Source organism: Hyla sarda, chromosome 8 (genome assembly GCF_029499605.1).
Source record: "Hyla sarda isolate aHylSar1 chromosome 8, aHylSar1.hap1, whole genome shotgun sequence".
Classification (NCBI taxonomy): domain Eukaryota; kingdom Metazoa; phylum Chordata; class Amphibia; order Anura; family Hylidae; genus Hyla; species Hyla sarda.
This window is the reverse complement of record NC_079196.1, coordinates 207,690,897-207,714,325: the sequence shown is the minus strand read 5'-3', so window position 1 is coordinate 207,714,325 and position 23,429 is coordinate 207,690,897. Positions and strand designations below refer to the sequence as shown.

At 44.6% G+C, this 23,429-nt stretch overlaps 1 protein-coding gene and 1 long non-coding RNA gene across 6 annotated transcripts in view; one reads left to right on the top strand and one right to left on the bottom strand.

The window, feature by feature from the left end:
* The window catches only part of LOC130285170 (uncharacterized), a 161,973-nt gene that overhangs the window by 70,213 nt on the left and 68,331 nt on the right, over nucleotides 1–23,429 (top strand). The gene's annotated exons all lie outside the window — the stretch shown is intronic.
* The window catches only part of CAPN15 (calpain 15), a 75,941-nt gene that overhangs the window by 38,773 nt on the left and 13,739 nt on the right, over nucleotides 1–23,429 (bottom strand). The window contains exon 2 of one of the 5 annotated variants that reach the window (XM_056536455.1): nucleotides 2,694–3,050. The exons of 3 other annotated variants lie outside the window; for them this stretch is intronic. In XM_056536455.1, coding sequence (XP_056392430.1) covers nucleotides 2,694–2,851 — 158 coding nt within the window. In that variant the 5' untranslated portion in view covers nucleotides 2,852–3,050. Of the gene's footprint in view, nucleotides 1–2,693; nucleotides 3,051–16,662; nucleotides 16,737–23,429 lie in introns of those variants that run through there. One more of the 5 variants, XM_056536459.1, reaches the window with a different exon arrangement.

The following is a 23,429-nucleotide window of genomic DNA, read 5'->3' as shown; positions in this document are numbered from 1 at the left end:
TACAGTTGATAAAAATAAAAAAAAATAAAAAAGTTTTCCACCTTAAAGGGGTCGTCCAGTTTAGAAAACCTACTGTCCCCAACCCATTCCACAAGGCCCACCAACAGTCCAGTACTTGAATGTTTCCCTGTTCTATTCTAATGGGAGCAACTGGATAAAGTAAACAATGTTGGTGGGCTTGGAGAACTGGGTTAGGGGCCACTCATCTGACCTATTAAAAAATGAATAGAGGGATGTTTCCACTGTTCAGGAAGCACCCCCCAAAAGCCAGAGTGGGTATAAAGAGTGTCTTACTCTGGAGGGCATGTCATGTGTTACTCTAACAATCAATTGGTTTTAATATGCATGGTGTAATGCTTTATTTTCCCTCTGGAGGTGCTGCAGGGAAACTGAACACCCAAAAAATTACAGCTTTTAGCGGAGGTTCCCACTGTGAGATCTACAAAGGACGCTGCTAACAAGTAGCGGGTTGTCTAAAATGGAGAACCCCTTTAAGAAACATTTAATAAAGAGGCACTGACTCCCAAGTCTACGACCGAGCAGCATAAAGTCACCGCTACGTGCGCTCCTGCTCATCCCATGTGTCATGGCTTAGTGGAACTTTCTCCTAACGTAAGCAATTGTGCGGCTCAGAATAATCAGATTACATGGAAGGTGGAAGCGGGAAGAAATAACGGTGCAGACTTCTGTTCTCAGGGTTGTGTGTGTATATATATATATGACGTTTATACTGTGATATATTATATACGCCCCCTAGAGGTGGGTATTATAACCCAACATGCTAAGCACTGTACTGCATATGGTCCACCATAGCAACAGGTTGATACTAGACCAGCGGTCTCCAACTTATTGCAAAACCACAACTCTCGGCCGAAGGCTGTCAGAGAATGCTGGGAGTTGTAGTTTTACAACAGGTTGGCAACGTCTGTCTAGGCTATGCGGTTGATATCGCAACGTTTTAGTTGATGCTTCCCACTTTCCATGGGGGGGGGGGGGGGACTAGATTTAGAGCAACTCTTGTTGGCCATGTGGTCATCTTAAAAGAGGTACTCCGCCCCTAGACATCTTATTCCCTATCCAAAGGATAAGATGTCTGATCGCGGGAGGACCCCCACAATCTCGGCTGCGGCACCCCAGACATCCGGAGCAAACTTCACTCGTGACGGATGACTGGCGATGTGGGGGCGGAGGCTCGTGACATCATGACCAAGCCCCCTCAATGCAAGTCTATGGGAGGGGGCGTGACGTCAGTCACGCCCCCTCCCATAGACTTGCATTGAGGGGGCGTGGTCATGATGTCACAAGTGGGGCGTGGCCGTGATGTCATGAGCCTCAGGCGCTGCATCCGACGCTCTAAACTAATGCCGGGTACAGCAGGAAGATCGCAGGGGTCCCCAGCGGCGGGACCCCCACAATCAGATATCTTATCCCCTATCCTTTGGATGTCTAGGGGCAGAGTAACCCTTTAAGCTGCCCATATAGACATGCTATAGTTGTCGTCAATTGGAAAAGTGGTCTCCCCCCCCCCCCCCTCATTTTTACGCAAATTCCGTGGGGGACAGACCCGACTGGGAGGAATAAAAAAATAATCCCACCAAGACGAACCTCCAGATAAACAGACAAGTCAAAGCAAATAGGCATTTCCTGTCCTGGTGGATAATAAATGTGTATTTCAACGGGTAGAAGGGTATCCTCGCATGGGTACAGACTGGGCATAGTGAAACCCAACGTTCCCAATTAATCTTCTTTACCCTAAAATCCTGGGCTGATCAGTTAAAAAGCTAAATTGCAAGAATAAAAATGACAGCTACATATTGTCATAGATATTAGCTTTACAGTAAATGGTGTTAAGATCACTGGGATCAGGTGCCATGAATAGAATGTCTATGGCCATATCCATTTTATCACAATTATCACCTCTGAGGTATTAGGTAAACCATGAATTTTGGTACGGTCAATGTCTACCTCTGGTCAGGGAAAACTGTCAACAGCTATCGTATGTTTATAGCTGGCTTTAGGCAGGGGTAAGCCGCTGCCAGACACTTTATTTAAAGGATAGGGCATACTTCACTTTCAACGAGAACATCTGGGGAAGGTGGTAACATTCACCTAATGTAGTGTTTCCCAACCAAGGTGCCTCCAGCTGTTGCAAAACTACAACTCCCTGCATGCCCGGACAGCCGAAGGCTGTCCGGGCATGCTGGGAGTTGTAGTTTTGCAACAGCTGGAGGGACGCTGGTTGGAAAACATTGATCGCATGTCTATGGCCACCTCAATGCATGACTACAACTCCCGGCATGCCCTATCAGCCCTGACCTTTAGTACTTGGTATACTGAGTATAGACAATTCATGTCATCCTGTGTACAGCACTACAGAACACGTTGGCGCCATACAAATGAATAATAAAATAAATAGAGCCTAATATTTGTTAATAAAGCTTCACCCACAGGCAGACAGACGTGTCAGTCACTTATAAATAGGGCACTCAAAGCATTAGCAGCTGTACTCTATTATTACCAGTCATTAACCCCCCCGCCACCCATGCCAAGCTCCCATGGCACATACAACCCACAATTTACACATTACTGTAACATGCTAATAATAAAGCACACACACAGCAGAAGTACCATGCACCCGGGCACCGTCCCAGACGACTAGTATACAGACACTACACGGCAAAGCTGCCTCTTACCTGTGCGTCCTGTAAATTGGTGTGACCGTGCCTTGCCATAGAGACCCCGGGAGCCCGTTTCTATGCCAGCCAAGCAAGCCGAGTCCAGGGTAGGCAGTGCCCATGGAGCCATGGTGTGACTTGCCCTCTGCTGCCAGGGAAGAAGCCGAACTCCCCATCCCGACTGTGATACAACTTATCCCGGGCAAGAGCCGAGAGTGTGCCAGGGGGTGTTAGAGGGCATCAGAAAGAGACAGGGGGAGAGCGAGAGTGAGAACTAACACAGGGAGGGCACAGCTGTCGGGGAGGGAGGGACACACATTAAGTCAGGAAGGGAGGGAGGGTGGGTAAAGGAGGGCACCGGGCTGAAGGAATCACCTTAAAGGAAAGGAGGGAAGGAGAAGAGAGAAGTGAGAACACAGTGTGTGGTGAGGAAGAACGCTGGCGCTGCCAGGTGACGGCATGACACTGACTGAAGGCATGTTCTCCACATGTTATGACAGAGGGATGGACAGGGGAAAAAAACCAAAACCCGTCTGTCCGCATTCAGGCGTGATTACAGGACCGATACATTGTAACGTCACACACACGTGTAAGCGTATAAACCCAGGACGGGGCCGAGCCATTAAGTGCCCATAAAAAAGTGCGAACACCTGCCAGGGACGTGTGAGATTACACCAGGGACCGCAACGGATTTACTGGAAAGTAACATGGCGGCCATTTTTATTTATGTATATATATTTTTTTTAATCCTCTATACAACAACCCCCTTCTATCCAGGGTTATGCGGCGACATGTCCCCTGGGGGGGTGGGTTCTCTGTGACCTTGCTTCAGTTCATGAACCAGGAAGATCAGGATGAGCAGGTGAAGTTGGACGTGTAGGTCAAATACATTTTTACGTGTGAAGAGTCCACAGTGAATTTACCTCAGAGCCTGCAGCAGACACCTGAGGTACAGTATAAGGCCAGGATTACACTGGGCAGTTTTTGTAAAAATAAAAAACGCATTAAAAAGACGCCATATTCAACGAATGGTGTTTTTTGGGGGACAAAATCGCTGAGGATTGATGTCAGCTGGAAGTCAAAAGAACTGTTTTCAACCAGGGTGCCTCCAGCTGTTGCAAAACTATAACTCCCAGCATGACCGGTCAGCATAACGGTGCGTTCACACTGCGGAATCTCCGCTTGCAGAATTTCGCAAGCGGAGATTCCATCTGGAGGCCGCCGCCGCCAAAATACCTCGGCGGTAGGACCGCGCGTTACTGCGCCGTCACCATTGACTGCTATGCAGTGCAGGGACTTCCTCGCTAAGTATGAACATGTTCTTTCTTTGCGCAGAACAATTTCTCAGTGTGAACGGGTCTCCCGGAAGACACAGTCGCGCTGATGTTAATGTTCCCTGCGCGTAAGTCTGCGGGAATTACGCAGTGTGAACCTACACCCTAAAGATCAGTGTTCTCCAACCTGTGTCATTTTGCTAAACTACAACTCCCAGCATGCAGCTGATAGGGCATTCTGGGAGTTGTAGTTTTGCAACAGCAGCAAACACACTGGTTGGGAAACACTGGCCTAATGTCTATGGCCACCTTAATGCAAAACTACAACTCCCAGAATGCCTCTAGACATTTGGTAAGTATTTCCCAACCAGTGTGCCTGCAACTGTTGCAAAACTACAACTCCCGGCATGCTAGGAGTTGTAGTTTTGTAACAGCTGGAGGCTCTCTGGTTGGGAAACACTGTTATAGACAGTGAAGATTTGACTGTCACAAGTCCTATAGAGTGTGTCTGGAATGGACATGCTGGGAGTTGTAGTTTTGCAACAGCTGGAGGCACCCTGGTTGGGAAGCACTGAACTACAGGAGAGGTGGCTTGGTCTGGATTGGGACCAGTTCACACCTCTGCAGGCAGTTCAGACCTTCAGAGAACAATGTAAAGCAATAAGGAAGCAGACACGTATTTCCAGCCTTTCCAGATCAACACTAATTTCCAAGGTAGTGTCACGTAGATACCGAGATGGAAATGGCCACGTTAAACGCAGTATCTGCTCTGCCATCATCATGTTATAGAGCAGGAGGAGCTGAGCAGATCGATATATATCTTTATGGGAAAAGACTTAGTGTCATTTGTGTTTTATTTATATAAAACTCTGCTCATTCTGGGCTTAGGAGTCCAGTGGGCGGTCCTAATCAGTGATTGACAGCCTTTTCTTTACATACAAAGCCAGTCACTGATTACACCACCCACTGGACTCCTTAAAAGGCGTACTCCGGTGAAAAACTTTTTTTTTTTTGTTTTTTTTTTTTAAATCAACTGGTGCCAGAAAGTTAAACAGATTTGTAAATTACTTATATCTTAATCCTTCCAGTACTTATTAGCTGCTGACTACTACAGTGGAAATTCTTTTCCGTTTGAAACACAGCGCTCTCTGCTGACATCATGAGCACAGTGCTCTCTGCTGACACCTCTGTCCATTTTAGGAACTGTCCAGAGTAAAAGGAAATCCCCCATAGCAAACATATGCTGTTCTGGAAAGTTCCTAAAATGGACAGAGGTGTCAGCAGAGAGCAGTGTGCTCGTGATGTCAGCAGAGAGCTCTGTGTTCCAAAAAGAAAATAATTTCCGCTGTAGTATTCAGCAGCTAATAAGTACTGGAAGGATTAAGATTTTTTAATAGAAGTAATTTACAAATCTGTTTAACTTTCTGGCACCAGTTGATGTAAAAAAAAAAAAAAAATAAAGTTTTGCACCGGGGTATTCCAAAGGATAAGATGTCTGATCGTGGGGGGCCCGCTGATGGGACCCCCCCCCCCCCTCCCGATCTCCCTGCAGCACCCACAGTCTATGCGGGGCTGCATCTCAAGTTTCGGAAACCTCCGGGTTTCCGGGACTGGGGACATGACGTCACGCCCCCTCCATTCATGTCTATGGGAGGGGGCGTGACGCCCCCTCCCATAGACATGAATGGAGGGGGTGTGGCGTCACGTCCCCAGTTTCCCCATAGAATGCAGGTGCTGCAGGGAGGTTGCAAGGGGTGTCAGCAGCGGGCCCCCCGCCATCAGACATTTTATTCCCTATCCTTTGGATAGGAGATAAGATGTTTTTGCCCGGAATACCCCTTTAAAGGAAAACTCTGGCAAAAATTAACTTATTCCCCACCAACAGGATAGGGGATATGTAGCTGATCGCAAGGAGTCCGACTGATCGGGCCCCCCTGCAATCTCCAGGACTGGCCCCTGACAGCCAGCGGCTGTCCAGGCATGCTGGGAGTTGTAGTTTTGGAACAGCTGGATGCACAACACTGTATGTGGAGTGTCGGATAAGCCTTTTATACCTGTATTAGGTAGCTACCGCATCCCACGGCGTCCCGGTAATAAATGCCAGTCAATGCCGCTCTAGAAGCTTATGTGAATAAGGGAAACACCTGCTATGAAGCGCGGAGCTGGAGCCATGAATCATGTCCTTAAAGTGCACCTGTCGTGGGAAATAAGGTCTCAGGAGGAGGTATAGGGCACAGGTTGGGGACACTACTATACTAGGACACTGTTCTCTTTCTTCCCACCATGCTTTATACTGCACTGCAGTCCAGCGGTGGCTTACAGCTAGGATCACAGCTATAGAGACAGTCAGGGCATGCTGGGAGTTGTAGTTTTGCAACAGCTGGAGGGTCACAGGTTGGGGAACACTACTGTGCTAGTTCTCTCTGTCTCTCTCCCACCATGCTTTACACTGCACTGCAGTCCAGCGGTGGCTTACAGCTAGGATCACAGCTATGGAAATGATCAGGGCATGCTGGGAGTTGTAGTTTTGCAACAGCTGGAGAGTCACAGGTTGGGAACGCTACTGTGCTAGTTCTCTCTGTCTCTCTCCCACCATGCTTTATTACTGCACTACAGCCCAGTAGGGGTTTCGGGCTATGAACACCGCTATGAAAACAGTCAGGGCATGCTGGGAGTTGTAGTTTTGCAACAGCTGGAGAGTCAGGCTGGGTTCACACCGCGTTTTTGCAGTACAGTTCCCGTATACATTTTCAATGTGAAAACCGTACGGAACCGTATTGAAAACCGTATGCATTGACTCTCCACTGAAAACCGTATACCAAAAGATGCATCAGGTTGTGTCCGTTTTGCATCCTGTACGGTTTTGTCCGTTTTTTTTTTTTCCCCGTACTCAAAACTGTAGTCTACCATGGTTTTTGGTCCAGGTGAAAAACTGTATAAGGGTACATTCCCACACGGCGTATTTGCTGCTGCGTATTTTATTTTCTCTGTTGAAGTCAATGGGTAGGAAAATACGCAGCACCAAATACGCAGCAAAATACGCCGTGTGGGAACGTACCCTTAAACCGTATAAGTTATTTTTATTTTTTAACATGGGAGTCAATGGGAACTGTACAGAACTGTATGTGCATACGGTTCCATCCGGTTTTCACCATACGGTTTTTGACTTTGCACAGTTTTTTTTTTTCTTGGAATTTCAATCAAACAAGTGAAACTTTATTCATAATGGAGTGAAACGTTAAAAACACTTTCTTAAAAAACGGATGCAACCGGACATCATTTTTTAAGCCGTATATGGATTTTAACTGTATACGGGTTGAAATTTGTACACACGTTTTGATACAGTTTAGTCCGGTTTTGAGGAATCCGTTTTTCATCAAAAACCTGATACGGGAACTGTATTGCAAAAACGTGGTGTGAATGCAGCCGTTTTTGGTCTGGGTGAAAAACCTTATTGAAACTTATAATTTTTATTTTTTTAAATTTTATTATTTTTTAACATGGGAGACAATGGGTATGACTCGTATGTGTGTACGGTTCCATACTGTTTTCACGATACGGTTTTTTACTTTGCACAGTTTTTTTTCTTGGAATTTCAATCAAACAAGTGAAACTTTATTCATAATGGAATAAAAAGTTAAAAACGTATAGATTTTCTTCTTAAAAAACGGATGCAACCGGACATCATTTTTCAAAACCGTATATGGATAAAATTTGCACACGTTTTGATAACGTTTAGTCCGGTTTTGAGGAATAATTTTTTTAATCAAAAAATCTTATACGGGAACTGTATTGCAAAAAAATGTGGTGTGAACCCAGCCTCACAAGGTGGGGAACATTGGTCTACTAAGAGACTGTTCCCTCTCTCTCCACCATGCTTTACACTGCACTGCAGTCCAGCGGTGGCTTCCGGCTATGATCCCACCTATGAAAATTGTCAGGACATGCTGGGAGTTGTAGTCCTTCAACAGCTTTAGAGTCACAGGTTAGTGAACACAACCGTACTAGAAGTTCTCTTTCCACCATGTTTTATACTGCACTGCAGTCTAATGGCGTCTTCCAGCTATGATTACAGATATGAAAACTGTCCGGGCATGCTGGGAGTTGTAGCTTTGCAACAGCTGGAGAGTCACAGGTTGGGGGCCCACTGGTCTACTAGGAGACTGTTCTCTCTCCATTATGCTTTACTCTGTACTGCAGCCCAGCGATAGCTTAATGCTAGGATCACAGCTATAAAAACAGCTGCAGAGCCACAAGTTAAAGGGGTATTCCAGGAAAAAAACTTATATATATCTCAACTGGCTCCAGAAAGTTAAATAGATTTGTAGTTTACTTCTATTAAAAAATCTTAATCCTTTCAGTACTTATGAGCTGCTGAAGTTGAATTGTTCTTTCCTGTCTAAGTGCTCTCTGATGACACGTGTCTCGGGAGCTGTCCAGAGTAGAAGCAAATTCCCATAGGAACTGCACAGAGTAGAAGAGGTTTGCTATGGGGATTTGCTTCTACTCTGGACAGTTCCCAAAGACACCTGTCAATAGAACAGAACAACTCAACTTCAGCAGCTGATAATTATTGGAAGGATAAAGATTTTTTAATAGAAGTAATTTACAAATCTGTTTAACTTTCTGGAGCCAGTTGATCTAAAAAAAAAATCCCTTTAAGAAACATTACTATACTAGGAGACTGTTCTCTCTTTCCACTATGCTTTATACTTCAATTAACTGCATTTGAGCTATGATTACAGCTATGACCAGAGATTTAAAGAGGTACTCTGCCCCTAGGCATGTTATCCCCTATCCAAAGGATAGGGGATAGGATGTCTGATCACCGGGGGGGGGAAGGGGTGCCACTGGGACACCCGTGATCTCCCTGCAGCACCCAGCATTTGTTTAGAACGCCGGCTGCTGTATCGGAGGCTAGTGACATCATGGTCCCACCCCCTTGTGATGTATTGGCCACACCCCCTCAATGCAAGTCTATTAGAGGGGGCATGGCCATGACGTCATGAGGGGGCATGGCCGTCCCATCAACACCGCTAGTCATCAGGCAGAGCGAAGATTGTGGGGGTCCCAGTGGAGGGACCCCCCGCGATCAGACATCTTATCCCCAATAATTTGGATAGGGGATAAGATGTCTAGGGGCGGAGTACCCCTTTTAGCTTACCCGCATTGTCTCCAGCTGTTGCAACACTACAACTCCCATCATTCCCTGACTGACAGCTGAAGGTTGTCAGGGCACGATTGGTGATTTTATAATAGGTTGGGGAACACTGGCCTACTTGGAGACTGTTCTCTTTCTCTCCTCCATACTTTACTCTGCACTGCTGTCCAGCGATAGCGTTTGGCTATGACCACAGCTACGCAAACTGTCCGGGCATGCTGGGAGTTTTAGTTTTGGAACAGCTGGAGAGTCACAGGTTGGGGAACACTACTGTATTAGGAGACGGGTCTCTTTCCAACTTGCAGTCCAGTGGTCGCTTTGGAATACAATCACAGCTATGACAAAGGCCAAGGCATGCTGGGAGTTTTAGTTCTGCAACTGCTGGAGGGCCACATGATAGGGGACACTACTGTACTAGGAGACTGTTCCCTCTTTCCAAAATGTTTTATACTGCACTGCAGTCCAGTGGCGGCTTTGGGCTATGATCCCAGTTTAAAAGCTGTCCGGGCATGCTGGGAGTTGTAGTTTAGCAACAGCTGGAGGCACACAGGTTAGGGAACACGACTGTACTAGGAGACTTCTCTATCCACCATACTTGCAGTCCAGCGATAGATTTGGGCTAGAAAGACAGCTATGAAAACTAACGCTGGGCTGCATTACAGGGTGGAGAGAGAACAGTCTCCTAGTACAGTAGTGTTCCCTAACCTGTGGCTCTCCAGCTGTTGCTAAACTACAACTCCCAGCATAGTGTGTCAATCCTGCTTTATCAATAATCAACCTGTGACTCTCCAGCTGTTGCAAAACAACAACTCCTAGCATGCCCTGACAGCCTTCGGCTGTCAGGGCATGCTGGGAGTTGTAGTTTTGCAACAGCTGGAGAGCCAAAGTTTAGGGAAACACTGCTGTACTAGGAGACTGTTCTCTCTCCACCATACTTTACACTGCAGCCTCAATTGAAAACTTTTTTATATATATCAACTGGCTCCAGAAAGTTAAACAGATTTGTTAATTACTTCTATTAAAAAATCTTAATCTTTTCCGTACTTATGAGCTTCTGAAGTTAAGGTTGTTCTTTTCTGTCTAAGTCCTCTCTGATGACACCTGTCTCGGGAACCGCCCAGTTTAGAAGAGGTTTGCTATGGGGATTTGCTTCTAAACTGGGCGTTTCCCGAGACATCAGAGAGCACTTAGACAGAAAAGAACAACCTTGACTTCAGAAGCTCATAAGTACGGAAAGGATTAAGATTTTTTAATAGAAGTAATTTACAAATCTGTTTAACTTTCTGGAGCCAGTTGATTTATATATATATATATATATATATATAATGTAGAAGGTAGGCAGCACAACCACGTACTCTGCAAGTCTTGGGGTGCAGGCAAGGATAGCAGTCCCAATCGCAGACAGCTCAGATAATCCAAGATGCAGAAAATATAGCAGCACACCCAGTAGTAAAGTGCAAAAATCGGGATTTATTGACCCATATCAGATGCGACGTTTCGACGGCATCCCGCCATCTTTTTCATGCTTGAAAAAGATGGCGGGATGCCGTCGAAACGTCGCATCTGATATGGGTCAATAAATCCCGATTTTTGCACTTTACTACTGGGTGTGCTGCTATATTTTCTGCATCTTATATATATATATATATATATATATATATATATAAAAAAGTTTGTTCCTGGAACACCCCTTTAAATATGCAGCTAAGGCTGGGTTCACATCACGTTTTTGCCATACTGTTTTCAATCCGTATGGCCAAAAAACGGATGGAACAGTATGGGAAAAAAGTAAATCGTATGCGTTTTTAAACTGTATAATATTTTTTAAAAGTTAGAGTTCCGTCAGTTTTTATTAAAAAAAAAATAAAATAAAAAATACATTATATATATTTTTGTCCATTTTTAATATGAGGGGTGTTGGGTGGGGACTTAAGGATGCAAATGCGCATGTGCAAATTAAAAACCGTATACGGTTTCCCATATGTTACCGTATACGTTACCGTGCGTTTCCTATTGACGTCCATGTAAAAAAAAAAAAAAACGTTTGCAGTATGGTTTTTAAACCGGAGTCAAAACCGTGGTTGACCACGTTTTTGTCTCCGGTTTAAAAACTGTACTGCAACTGCATACGTTTTTTTAAACATGGACGTCAATAGAAAACGCACATTATACGGTTTTTACTTTGCACATGCGCATTTGCATCCTAAAGTCCTCACCCAACACCCCTCCCATTAAAAATGGACAAAAATATCAAAAATTATTTTTTTTTTTTTTATAAAAACTGACGGAACTGTATGCACTTTTAAAAACATTATACAGTTTAAAAACGCATACGGTTCACTTTTTCCCATACCGTTCCATCCGTTTTTTTGCCATACGGTTTTCTTTAAAAAAACGGATTGAAAACAGTATGGAGGAAAACGTGATGTGAACCCGACAAATGCAATCCTGAGAGAGACCATTAGAAAACTATAACCACCTGCAGTACGGACCCCCAAAAAGTCAGTGGCGCCATAGATGCTCATGTCATAAGGACATCATACAGACCCCCAAATCCTTTAAGGCAGCGGTCTTCAAACTGTGGCCCTCAAGATGTTGCAAAACTACAACTCCCAGCAAGCCCGGACAGCCAATGGCTGTCCGGGCATGCTGGGAATTGTAGTTTTGTAACATCTGGAGGGCCACAGTTTGAAGACCACTGCTTTAAGGCTTCGGCAGTCCTTATATGCAGGAAGAATATTACACAATATGTACGCGGCGGCGGCGGCTGGCACCCCGTCAGAGAGTGGGCGCTAACTGTGAGACTGTCTAGGGCAGACGTATTATATGCGAATAAAAAAGAATCAAGGTATAATGTCAAATGCCATGTAAAAAGGAAAATGCCAACATAAGCACAACTGGCATGGAGAGCTTGGCATCACTGGCATTACCCCCTGACAGAAGCATGGCAGGAGCTGGCATGGATGGAAACGTTCCCCTCCCTGGGTGTAATGATGCTGCAAGTCCTGAGTCTGCAGCCGCTCTGTCTCTTACATACAGATTAATGCAGAGCAATGAAAAATACACAACATACCACTAAAATAACACACCCTGGGGGGTGTACAGACTCTTAGGTGAAAACTACAACTCCCAGCATGCCCGGGAACATGCTGGGAGATGTAGTTTTGAACTAGACACACAGGTCCAGCCTTAAAAAAAAAAAAAAAAAAAAAAAAAATAATAAAATTAAAATAAGGAGTACTCCACTGGAAAACATTTTCTTTTAAAAGGGGTACTCCGGTGAAAAATTATTATTATTATTATTATTATTATTATTATTTTTAATCAACTGGGTCCAGAAAGTTAAACAGATTAGTAAATTACTTCTATTAAAAAATCTTAATCCTTCCTGTACTTATTAGCTGCTGAATACTACAGTGGAAATTCTTTTCCGTTTGAAACACAGAGCTGTCTGCTGACATCACGAGCACAGTGCTCTCTGCTAACATCTCTGTCCATTTTTAGGAACTGTCCAGAGTAAAAGGAAATCCCCATAGCAAACATATGCTGTTCTGGACAGTTCCTAAAATGGACAGAGATGTCAGCAGAGAGCACTGTGCTCGTGATGTCAGCAGAGAGCTCTGCGTTTCAAAAAGAAAAGAATTTCTGCTGTAGTATTCAGCAGCTAATTAGTACAGGAAGGATTAAGATTTTTTTAATAGAAGTCATTTACAAATCTGTTTAACTTTCTGGCACCAGTTGATTTAAAAAAAAAAAAAAAAGTTTTCCAGTGGAGTACCCCTTTAAAAGGGCAACTCCAACTATGACAGACGCCACTTTATGTATGTCCCATAAAAGAGTAAGCGTGGCATTTCCTGACCAGCACACACCTTTTACTGTAAGGGCTTGCTGGGAGTTGTAGTTTTACAACAGCTGGAGGTACATTGGCTGGAAAACACTGAGTTAGAAGAATAAGGGGAAAGTTAACAATAAATAAATAAATAAATAAAAAGTTGTTATGGTAACAGACTACTAAACAACCCTGTGTAGTCTGATCCTACAGTCATACTCCCCTTTTACTTGATGTCGCTGCAGAATTACAGAATATCATGTCAGGATCAGACTACACAGGCTTTTGTTTGTAGTCTGTAGTCATGGAGACGCATAAGTCAGGATAGGAGCTGCAGGCGCCAAATCGTAAATTATTTTGTTAAAGACTGTTTGCAAACTGTTTGCATCTATAACAGTGTTCTCCAAACTGTGGACCTCCAGCTGTTGCATAAATACAACTCCCAGCATCCCCGGACAGCCAACGGCATGCTGAGGGTTGTAGTTTTGCAACAGCTGGAGTTTCACCGTTTGCAGACCACTAATCTATACGATTTATATTAAAACAGATCATCTGCCACCGGATGTCTCACTTGCCGCAGGGACGGGCCCCATTGGTCAGCGCAGGGCCCCATACACTGTACTTTTACATGTAAAGTGGAGGAGACAGAAGACAGGACTCAGAGTATTAACCCCTCACAGCACTTTGTGTCTATTTCCTCAACACATTTCCTCCAATTACCAGGCACAGATGTCTCCCTATAAGTTGTGAGGGGCCCCGGGTAGTGACAGAGCAGCTGCGAGACTCCATTCCCTGCCAAATCAGTGTCACAGGGGACATGGATTACACTCACATCTATACAAGATCGATCTGCTGCACTACACGTCACCCCACAGGCTGCTACCCAGTAATGGTATCGCCAACACCTGGCACCACAGGCACGTGATCATATCTGGGGCATTCATTCTGGGCACCAGTAATCGCCAAAATCACCGTATCGCCATCTCCTTCCCCCTTTGCCAGCACGGAGACTACCAACTATACCCGATTACAACTTTCTCAGAAAAGAGGCTCGGAAATTCCGCACAATTCACTGCACATTGTGTTGAATGGCGGTTCCGTTGTCCCATTCAGGCTATGTTCACATGGCAGAATTTGGGAGCGGAATTCTGCAGGTATATTCCGCTGCAGCAGAGTCCCATTGACTTTAAATGGGATGCTGCCACACTGGGCACACTGAGAAATATTGCGGCGGAAACACCTGCAGGACCAGATTCTGCCATCAGCAGAAAGAATTTTTCCGGGTGGACATAAACTGTGTGAACATGGCCTCACACAGCTAAATATTGCATCGCTCTTTCAATTTTGCAAAATTCCACAGCGGAATCCTAATTCTGTTCAGAATCTGTGTGTTGAGCTTGAGAAATTCTGCAAAAATTCAGCACAATTTCCGCAAAAAATGCACAAAAAGCGGGAAAAAAACAAAAAAAAAACAGAAATCCACTGGCAAGAAAGGACAACGGAATTTGAGCGGATCATAGCCTTAGATTTCCTGCAGGTTGTTTATGGTACTGCTCTATTTTCTTTAAGGCCATGTTAAGACATTGGAAATTCCGCAATTCAGCACAATTTCCGTTCCGTAAAGGTTGCTGGACAGAACTGCGGTGGAATTTCGGCGGAATTCTGTGCGCTCAAAACACCAAATTCTGCTGAAGTTCAAAACCCCCATTGACTTCAATGGGATTCATCAAAATAAAGAATGGTCTTTAAATTTTGCGGAATGCAGATTTTTCTCTGTGTGACTGGGACAGCAGAATCCCATTAAAGGGGTTATCCAGGAAAAAACTTTTTTATATATATCAACTGGCTCCAGAAAGTTAAACAGATTTGTAAATTACTTCTATTAAAAAAATCTTAATCCTTTCAGTACTTATGAGCTTCTGAAGTTAAGGTTGTTCTTTTCTGTCTAAATCCTCTCTGATGACACGTGTCTCGGGAAACGCCCAGTTTAGAAGCAAATCCCCATAGCAAACCTCTTCTAAACTGGGTGGTTCCCGAGACAGGTGTCATCAGAGAGGATTTAGACAGAAAAGAACAACCTTAACTTCAGAAGCTCATAAGTACTGAAAGGATTAAGATGTTTTAATAGAAGTAATTTACAAATCTGTTTAACTTTCTGGAGCCAGTTGATATATATAAAAAAGTTTTTTCCTGGATAAGCCCTTTAAAGTCTATGGGCAGCACATTTCCAGTTAATTTCAGGCGGAATTCCGCACTGAAATTCTGATGTCTGAACATGGCCTAACGGAGCTAAACTGCAATGCCACATGCAACCTGTAAATGGGTGGGGCGCTCTTTTGGGAACAAAGCAGAAGCATTTTTCTTATTCTAGAAAACCTCACAAACTTTTGTTTGTTCCCAAAAAAGCGCCACACCTGTTTACAGTTTGCATGTGGCATTGCATCAAAACTCAATTTAAAGGGGTACTCCGGTGGAAATTTATTTTTATTTATATTAATTTTTTTTTTGTTTTTAAATCAACTGGTGTCACATAGTTAAACAGATTTGTAAATTACTTCCATTTCAAAATATTAATCCTTCCAGTACTTATAAGCTGCTGTATGCTCCACAGGAAGTTGTATTTCTTTCTGGAGTTCTTTTCAGTCTTACCACAGTGCTCTCTGCTGACACCTCTGTCTGTATAAGGAACTGTCCAGAGCAGAAGAGGTTTGCTGTGGGGGAATTGCTTGTACTCCAGGAAAGTTCCTGACATGGACAGAGGTGTCAGCAGAGAGCACTGTGGTCAGACTGGAAAGAATTCCAGAAATAAATACAACTTCCTGAGGAGCATACAGCAGCTGATAAGTACTGGAAGGGTAAAGATTTTTTAATAGAAGTAATTTACAAATCTGTTTAACTTTCTGGCTCCAGTTGATTAAAAAATTAAATTAAAAAAAATTAAAAATAAATGTTTTCCAGCGGATTACCCCTTTAAGTGAATGGAGCTGAACTGCAGGTGTGCTGCATGGACAGTCCGATACTCCAGAGGTCCCCAACATGCCAGAATTTTAATTTATTCCCTGTTTTATAAAAAATAAAAATAAAAAAATAAATTTAAAAACCCCGAATGTTGGGGGGCCTTGAGGACTTTGGCTGGGGAACACACGCTATTCCATGGAAAAGAACTCCTTTTAGTCTGGCATCCAATAATCTGGAAGGTCTGATACTCCGGCGCAGAATTGCAAACTAAAGTGGATGTGCGTGTTGTAAAAACAAAAATATATACGCGTTCAGACGATCGGATTTCAGGAAGTTTACAGGTTCTTTAAAAAAATATAAAATAAAATAAAAACACTTGTGAAAGGTGCGGATTAAACATTGGCGCGATAAAAGAAGCGCTGGGAGGAAATCCAAGTACATAAAACTTCACGGATTTTCCCTTCTGTTACCGTAAATGTTTGTATATCAGGAAACTGGAAGGCGCATATATATATATCATCCCGCTTCTCACCCACCAATCAGAGCAGCGTTTATCTAACCTGCGGCTCTTCAGCTGTTGCAAAACTACAACTCCCAGCATGCCCTGACAGCCTTTGGCTGTCAGGGCATGCTGGGAGTTGTAGTTTTGCAACAGCCAAAGAGTCACAGGTTGATTATTGACACACTAGACATAACACAGTGTATACATTTCTCCCCCCGACGTGTTTCTCCAATTCATTTTTAAACTACGAAAAGGTTACTCACCCGACAGTCTGGGCCACTATTTGAAATGAGATAGCAGGAATCCCTAGCACCTTAGGACCCCTACAAGTCTTTTCCGAGGGGGGGGGGGGGGGGGTACAATTACCAGCAACTGGTATCTAGAAATAGCTACGTAAGACGTAAAAATGGTATCGGCGCCTTGGAATACAAGGAAGGAGCACAAGTATCAAAGTGCGGTAATAAAATTATATAAATCCCCATAAAAAGTTTTATTTAGATTACAGTATCTGTACCATGCCCGACCAAAGCTTAAAAAAAAAATAAAAATAAAATAAAAAAGGTTAAAAATTTTATTTCCGTCAATGGCTGTCACCACCCGGCAACCACAGCCCCTGCCCCTCACTTAGGGCCCATTCCCACTACGTATAGTCCCAGCACACTTTGGGGGGAGATTTATCAAAACCTGTCCAGAGGAAAAGTTGCTGAGTTGCCCATAGCAACCAATCAGATCGCTGCTTTCATTTTTAACAAGGCCTCTGCAAAATGAAAGCAGCGATCTGATTGGTTGCTATGGGCAACTGGGCAATTTTTCCTCTGGACAGGTTTTCATAAATCTCCCTCTAAAAGGCTATTGCGCGATACTTTTCCCAGCGGTACATACATAGGGGGAGATTTATCGAAAACAGTCCAAGAGGAAAAGTTGCTGAGTTGCCCATAGCAACCAATCAGATCGCTGCTTTCATTTTTAACAAGGCCTATGCAAAATGAAAGCAGCCATCTGATTAGTTGCTATGGGCAACTTTTCCTCTGCAAAATGAAAGCAGCAATCTGATTGGTTGCTATGGGCAACTCAGCAACTTTTCCTCTTGGACTGTTTTCGATAAATCTCCCCCTATGTATGTACCGCTGGGAAAAGTATCGCGCAATAGCCTTTTAGAGGGAGATTTATGAAAACCTGTCCAGAGGAAAAATTGCCCAGTTGCCCATAGCAACCAATCAGATCGCTGCTTTCATTTTGCAGAGGCCTTGTTAAAAATGAAAGCAGCGATCTGATTGGTTGCTATGGGCAACTTTTCCTCTGGACTGGTTTTGATAAATCTCCCCCTTATTCACACTAAGGAATTTCCCTGGCAGATAGATGTTCCGCCGCGGAAATTCCGGATCTTGGACTGTGCCAAACGCAGAGGAGGATCGAAAATGCATTGCAGTCTATGGAGATGGCGCTTTTTTTAAGCGGCGATTCCATAGTGAGAAATGCCTCTGTTCTGCTGGAACAACGTGTTCATGGTACAATCTAGGGCAGTGTTACCCAACCAGTTCAGCCGTTGCAAAACTACAACTCCCAGCATGCCCGGACAGCCGTTGGCTGTCCGGGCATGCTGGGAGTTGTAGTTTGGCAACAGCTGGAGGAACACTGCTCTACATGTGACTAGGGGTCTCCTGGGCAACGTTCCTAAATCAACCACCTAAAATGTAGGGTTTCTCTACAGCTGGAGGCACACTGTTTGAGAAACACCAATCTAGAGCTGCGAGCAAACCTTGATTTTTGGATTACATACTGTAGCATACTTGCGGCAGGCCCGGATTACAAAAAAAAAAAAAAAAAAAAAAAAAAACCAAGCTGATATCTTCTAAATACAGCGCCATCCCAGTCCTCAGGTTGTTCTTGGTGTTGCAGCTTAGTTCCATTAAAGGGGTACTCCGGTGAAAAAAAACTTTTATTTTAAATCAACTGGTGCCAGAAAGTTAAACAGATTTGTAAATTACTTCTATTAAAAAAAATCTTAATCCTCCCAGTACTTATTAGCTGCTGAATACTACAGAGGAAATGCTTTTCTTTTTTGAACACACAGCTCTCTGCTGACATCACAACCACAGTGCTCTCTGCTGACACCTCTGTCCATTTTAGGAACTGTCCAGAACAGCATAGGTTTGCTATGGGGATTTCCTTTTACTCTGGACAGTTCCTAAAATGGACAGAGATGTCAGCGGAGAGCACTGTGCTCGTGATGTCAGCAGACAGCTCTGTGTTTCAAACGGAAAATAATCCTTCCTGTACTTATTAGCTGCTGAATACTACAGTGGAAATTAAGATTTTTTTTTTAATAGAATTCATTTACAAATCTATTTAACTTTCTGGCACTAGTTGATTTAAAAATAAATAAAAAATAAATAAAGGTTTTCACCGGAGTACCCCTTTAAAGTGAACGGTTGTAATACCACACACAACCTGAGGGTACAAGGGGTGTTTTTTTTACATGTTGGAGACCACTGTTCTATGATGTCCATAGGCTTCAAAAAGGCATATGGACATGGAAGTCTTCATGCAGGTGCCCATAAAACAGTGGTCTCCAAAAATGCGGACCTCCAGCTGTTGAAAAACTACAACTCCCAGCATGCCCGGACAGCCGTTGGCTGTCTGGGCATGCTGGGAGTTGTAGTTTTGCAACAGCTGTATGTGTTCAGTTTGGCGACCACTGCCTTACACCTTACCAAGAGGGTTCTGGTTCGGACACAACCTTCGTAAATCACTCCTTGCCTCTTCCATGGATGGCTTCCCGTCACCGGCTTCCACTCTCGGCAGCTCCCGCTCTTTTCCTGTTTGGGTTCATTGATATATTTTTTGCTTGTGTCATCTTTATTTAAAACCCCATTTTATAATGGGCGGGTGGATGTGCTAAAGGCCCGGATCCCTTTTATATAACACTTGTATTGTGTGACTTTATACCGTGAAGCCATTTTCCATCTTCTCACAAGCTCTGCCTGGCTGTAAGGCAACTAGCCATAGAAGCAGCTCTCCCCCACTGCTCTCAATAGGAGAATGTCCCTTGGATAAATGCGGCCCCCTTAAAATGGTCTTCCAGTCAAAATTGGAAGAGATCAGGAGAAAATAAACCTCTTGCAAGGAAATCTTGAATACATTTTTATCACTCAATTTATTGTTCCTTTAGAGGGTTGGCCTTGATCCCAAAGAAAAAAAAAAAAAAAAAAAAAAAAATACCGACGCACTACTCGGGTCTTTTCGGCACTCCTTGGCGCCGGGGCCAATTCAGGAGATCGTGGTGGGTCCCAGCAGTTGGACCCCCGCGATCACCTACTTATCCCAATTCCCCTTAGTTAAAAGGGGTATTCCAGCCAAATCTTATGCCTGATCCAAAGGATAAGAGATAAGATGTCCGATCGTAGGGGACCCCCCCCCCCCCCCCGCGATCTTCGTGTAGCACCCGCATTCTATGGGGGGCTGCCGTCACGCCCCCTCCCATAGACATGAATGGAGGGGGCGTGATGTCACTTCTCCAGTCCCGGAAACGCAGAAATTTCCGAGACTGGAGAAGCATCCCCGTATAGAATGCGGTTGCTGCACGGAGATTGCAGGGGGTCCTAGCAGCAGGCCCCCCCCGCGACCAGACATCTTATCCCCTATTCTATGCGAGGCTTCTTCTCCAGTCTCGGAAACTTCTGTGTTTCCGGGACTGGAGAAGTGACGACACGCCCCCTCCATTCATGTCTATGGGAGGGGGCGTGACGGCAGCCCCCCATAGAATGCGGGTGCTGCACAGAGATTGTGGGGGTCCCGGTAGTGGGCCCCCTATGATCAGACACCTTATCCCCTATTATTGGAGAGGGGATAAGATGTATTTGGCCGGAACAACCCTTTAACTTTCGATGGATATCTCCTTTAATCTGTGATCTGCTGTGGACTCCATGCAAGTGTTCTGCTTCCCTGCAGTGCCCCCAAAGGGGAAACTAAGCAACTGGACTGTCTTGGATCCTCCAGTACGAGAGATGCTCTTTGTGGTCACTTTCAAATATTAGCTTTAGCGGAGAGTGACTACAAAGAAAGTCCCGCTCTCTCTCTGCAGTATCCAGGATGTCCATGCATTAGGGCCCTAGACAGCCCAATGCGTGCTAAAAAGGAGTGCTGTTCTTTTAGATCAGTGGTCCCCAACCAAGTCCCCAAGGCCCACAAACATTTCGGGTTTTTTCAGTTACTCCAATGGAATAGAATGGGTGAAAAAAAAAATCTAATCCAGGACTGTTGGTGGGCCTTAAAAGGGGTACTCCGGTACTAGACATCTTATCCCCTATTTAAAGGATAGGGATTAAGATGTCTGATCATGAGGAGTCCAACCATTGGGTCCCCTGCGATTTCTGGCCCGGCACCCTGACGTTTTGAATATTTATGTTCAGAATGCAGGCTGTGTTAGGCTTCGGAGCGGCCATGGTCATCATGCCCCCCTCGATTCATATCTATGGGAGATGGAGATAAAGCGTTCACGTATATTCGCATCTCCCATAGAGATATATGTAGGGGGCATGACCAAAACAGCTTCGGGCTGTGGTCGACATGTAATCTGGCACAGAGGCAGGAGATCGCGGGGGTCCCAGCGGCCAGACACTCTGCGATCAGACACTTAGCCCCTACCCTGCAGATAGGGGATAAGAGGTCTATTACAGAGATTACAGAGCCTATTGCAGGGCCGAGCATCGAGGGGTTAATAAATGATCGCAGAATCATTCGTAAATCAGTCAGCTGCCTGCTGGCCCTATTACGCAGGGCGATGTTGTGTAATAGGGCCCTTACACAAACCATTCATGGATTTAAACAGAAATGGTGTAATGCTTCATTTCTCCTGTAGGGGTGCTGTAGGAAAACTACACACTTGAAGCTAGATTGCGCAGCCAATCATGGCTGATCTCTAGCTGTGGGAAAAACCGTGATATACTTTTCAGGGGAACCGTCTAACAAAAAGCGGATAACCCCCCTTTAATGCTAATCTCCACACGCTTCAGTGAAGCCCTCAGGAATGTTTGTTTCCTATAGACAATGCTACAGTACAAGGAGTAGACGATCCCTTTAAATCGTTCATCACTTGCTCCCCCGCACCAACCTGCAGGAGATAGCCGCCTTACATTGTGAGGTCAAAGCCTCCCCCGGACTCTATACATGCGAGGACTACAATACGACTTGTCATTGTATCCCAGCCCCCCCACTATAGGCCGACTCTCATATCGGCTCCATACCTATTCTTCCTGAACATAAAGCACCAAGGACTTGTCAATGTGTGATCACGCGCTTTACATTTTTCCATGAGGTGACTGCGCTATATACTTGTCATAAGCCGTGTAATACTAACTAGAGATGAGCGAATTTACAGTAAATTCGATTCGTCACGAACTTCTCGGCTCAGCAGTTGATGACTTTTCCTGCATAAATGAGTTCAGCTTTCAGGTGCTCCGGTGGGCTGGAAAAGGTGGATACAGTCCTAGGAGACTCTTTCCTAGGACTGTATCCACCTTTTCCAGCCCATCGGAGCACCTGAAAGCTGAACTAATTTATGCAGGATAAGTCATCAACTGCCGAGCCGAGAAGTTCGTGACGAATCGAATTTACTGTAAATTCGCTCATCTCTAATACTAACCTATGGAAACACAGTATGGATCGGTGGTCTCCAAAACGGCGGATATCGAGCTGTTGCAAAACTACAACTCCTAGCATGTGTGGACAGATGTTGGCTGTCTGGGCATGCTAGGAGTTGTAGTTTTACAACAGAGACCACTGGTGCTGAAAGTGGTCCCAGCTGTGGAGTCAATGTGGAGAAACCCCACCCTAAGGCCGCCTTAGTCGTGCTGGTAGCCCAATCCTTCACCATGCTGGGAGTTGTAGTTTTGCAGCCACAGGTTAAAGGGGTATTCCAGGCCAAAACTTTTTTTTTTTTATATATCAACTGGCTCCGGAAAGTTAAACAGATTTGTAAATTACTTCTATTAAAAAATCTTCATCCTTCCAATAGTTATTAGCTTCTGAAGTTTTCTGTCTAACTGCTCAATGACGATGTCACGTCCCGGGAGCTGTGCATGATGGGAGAATATCCCCATAGGAACTGCACAGCTCCCGGGACGCGAGTCATCAGAGAGCAGTTAGACAGAAAACAGCAACTCAACTTCAGAAGCTAATAACTATTGGAAGGATTAAGATTTTTTTTATAGAAGTAATTTACAAATCTGTTTAACTTTCCGGAGCCAGTTGATATATATATAAAAAAAAAAAGTTTTGGCCTGGAATACTCCTTTAAGGATCATTGCTCTATAGCAGTGGTCTCCAACCTGCGGACCTCCAGATGTTGCAAAACTACAACTCCCAGCATGCCCGGACAGCCGTTGGCTGTCCGGGCATGCTGGGAGTTGTAGTTTTGAAACATCTGGAGGTCCGCAGGTTGGAGACCACTGCTCTATAGTTTGTATGATATAAGACTAATCGGGAAAATTAGCTCTAAAATGACCTCTACCGTAATAAATTCATAGTCCCATTAAAGGGGTATTCCACCCCTAGGCATCTTAGCCGCTATAAAAAGGATAGGGGATAAGATTCCTGAATATGGGGGTACGGCCGATGGGACCCCCGGACCGGGACCGGGGCATTTTAAAACACGGAAGCTTGGAGGTTCCATGTTCGTGACATCACGTCATGCCCCCTCCATTCATGTCCCTCATGGGACTAGTACGTGACAATCACTCCTCCTCCCATGACAGCTGCGGTCGTCCGTCATCACGCACGGAGTGGAGATTGGCGTGGAACCACAGTTATCTGGTTCACAGAGCAGAGATCGCGGGAGGTCACAGCAGCCGGACCCTTACGATCAGTCATCTTATCCCCTATCCTTTGTCTAGGGGCAGAGTACCCCTTTAAGGCCTGTTCACTCTACAGAATTTACAATTGATCTCAATGGGCTTCAGCTGCTCAGTTCACACTGAAAGTTAAGTAGCGGAACTTCCGATGCGGAATTGTCTTCTGGCGGAATCAGCTA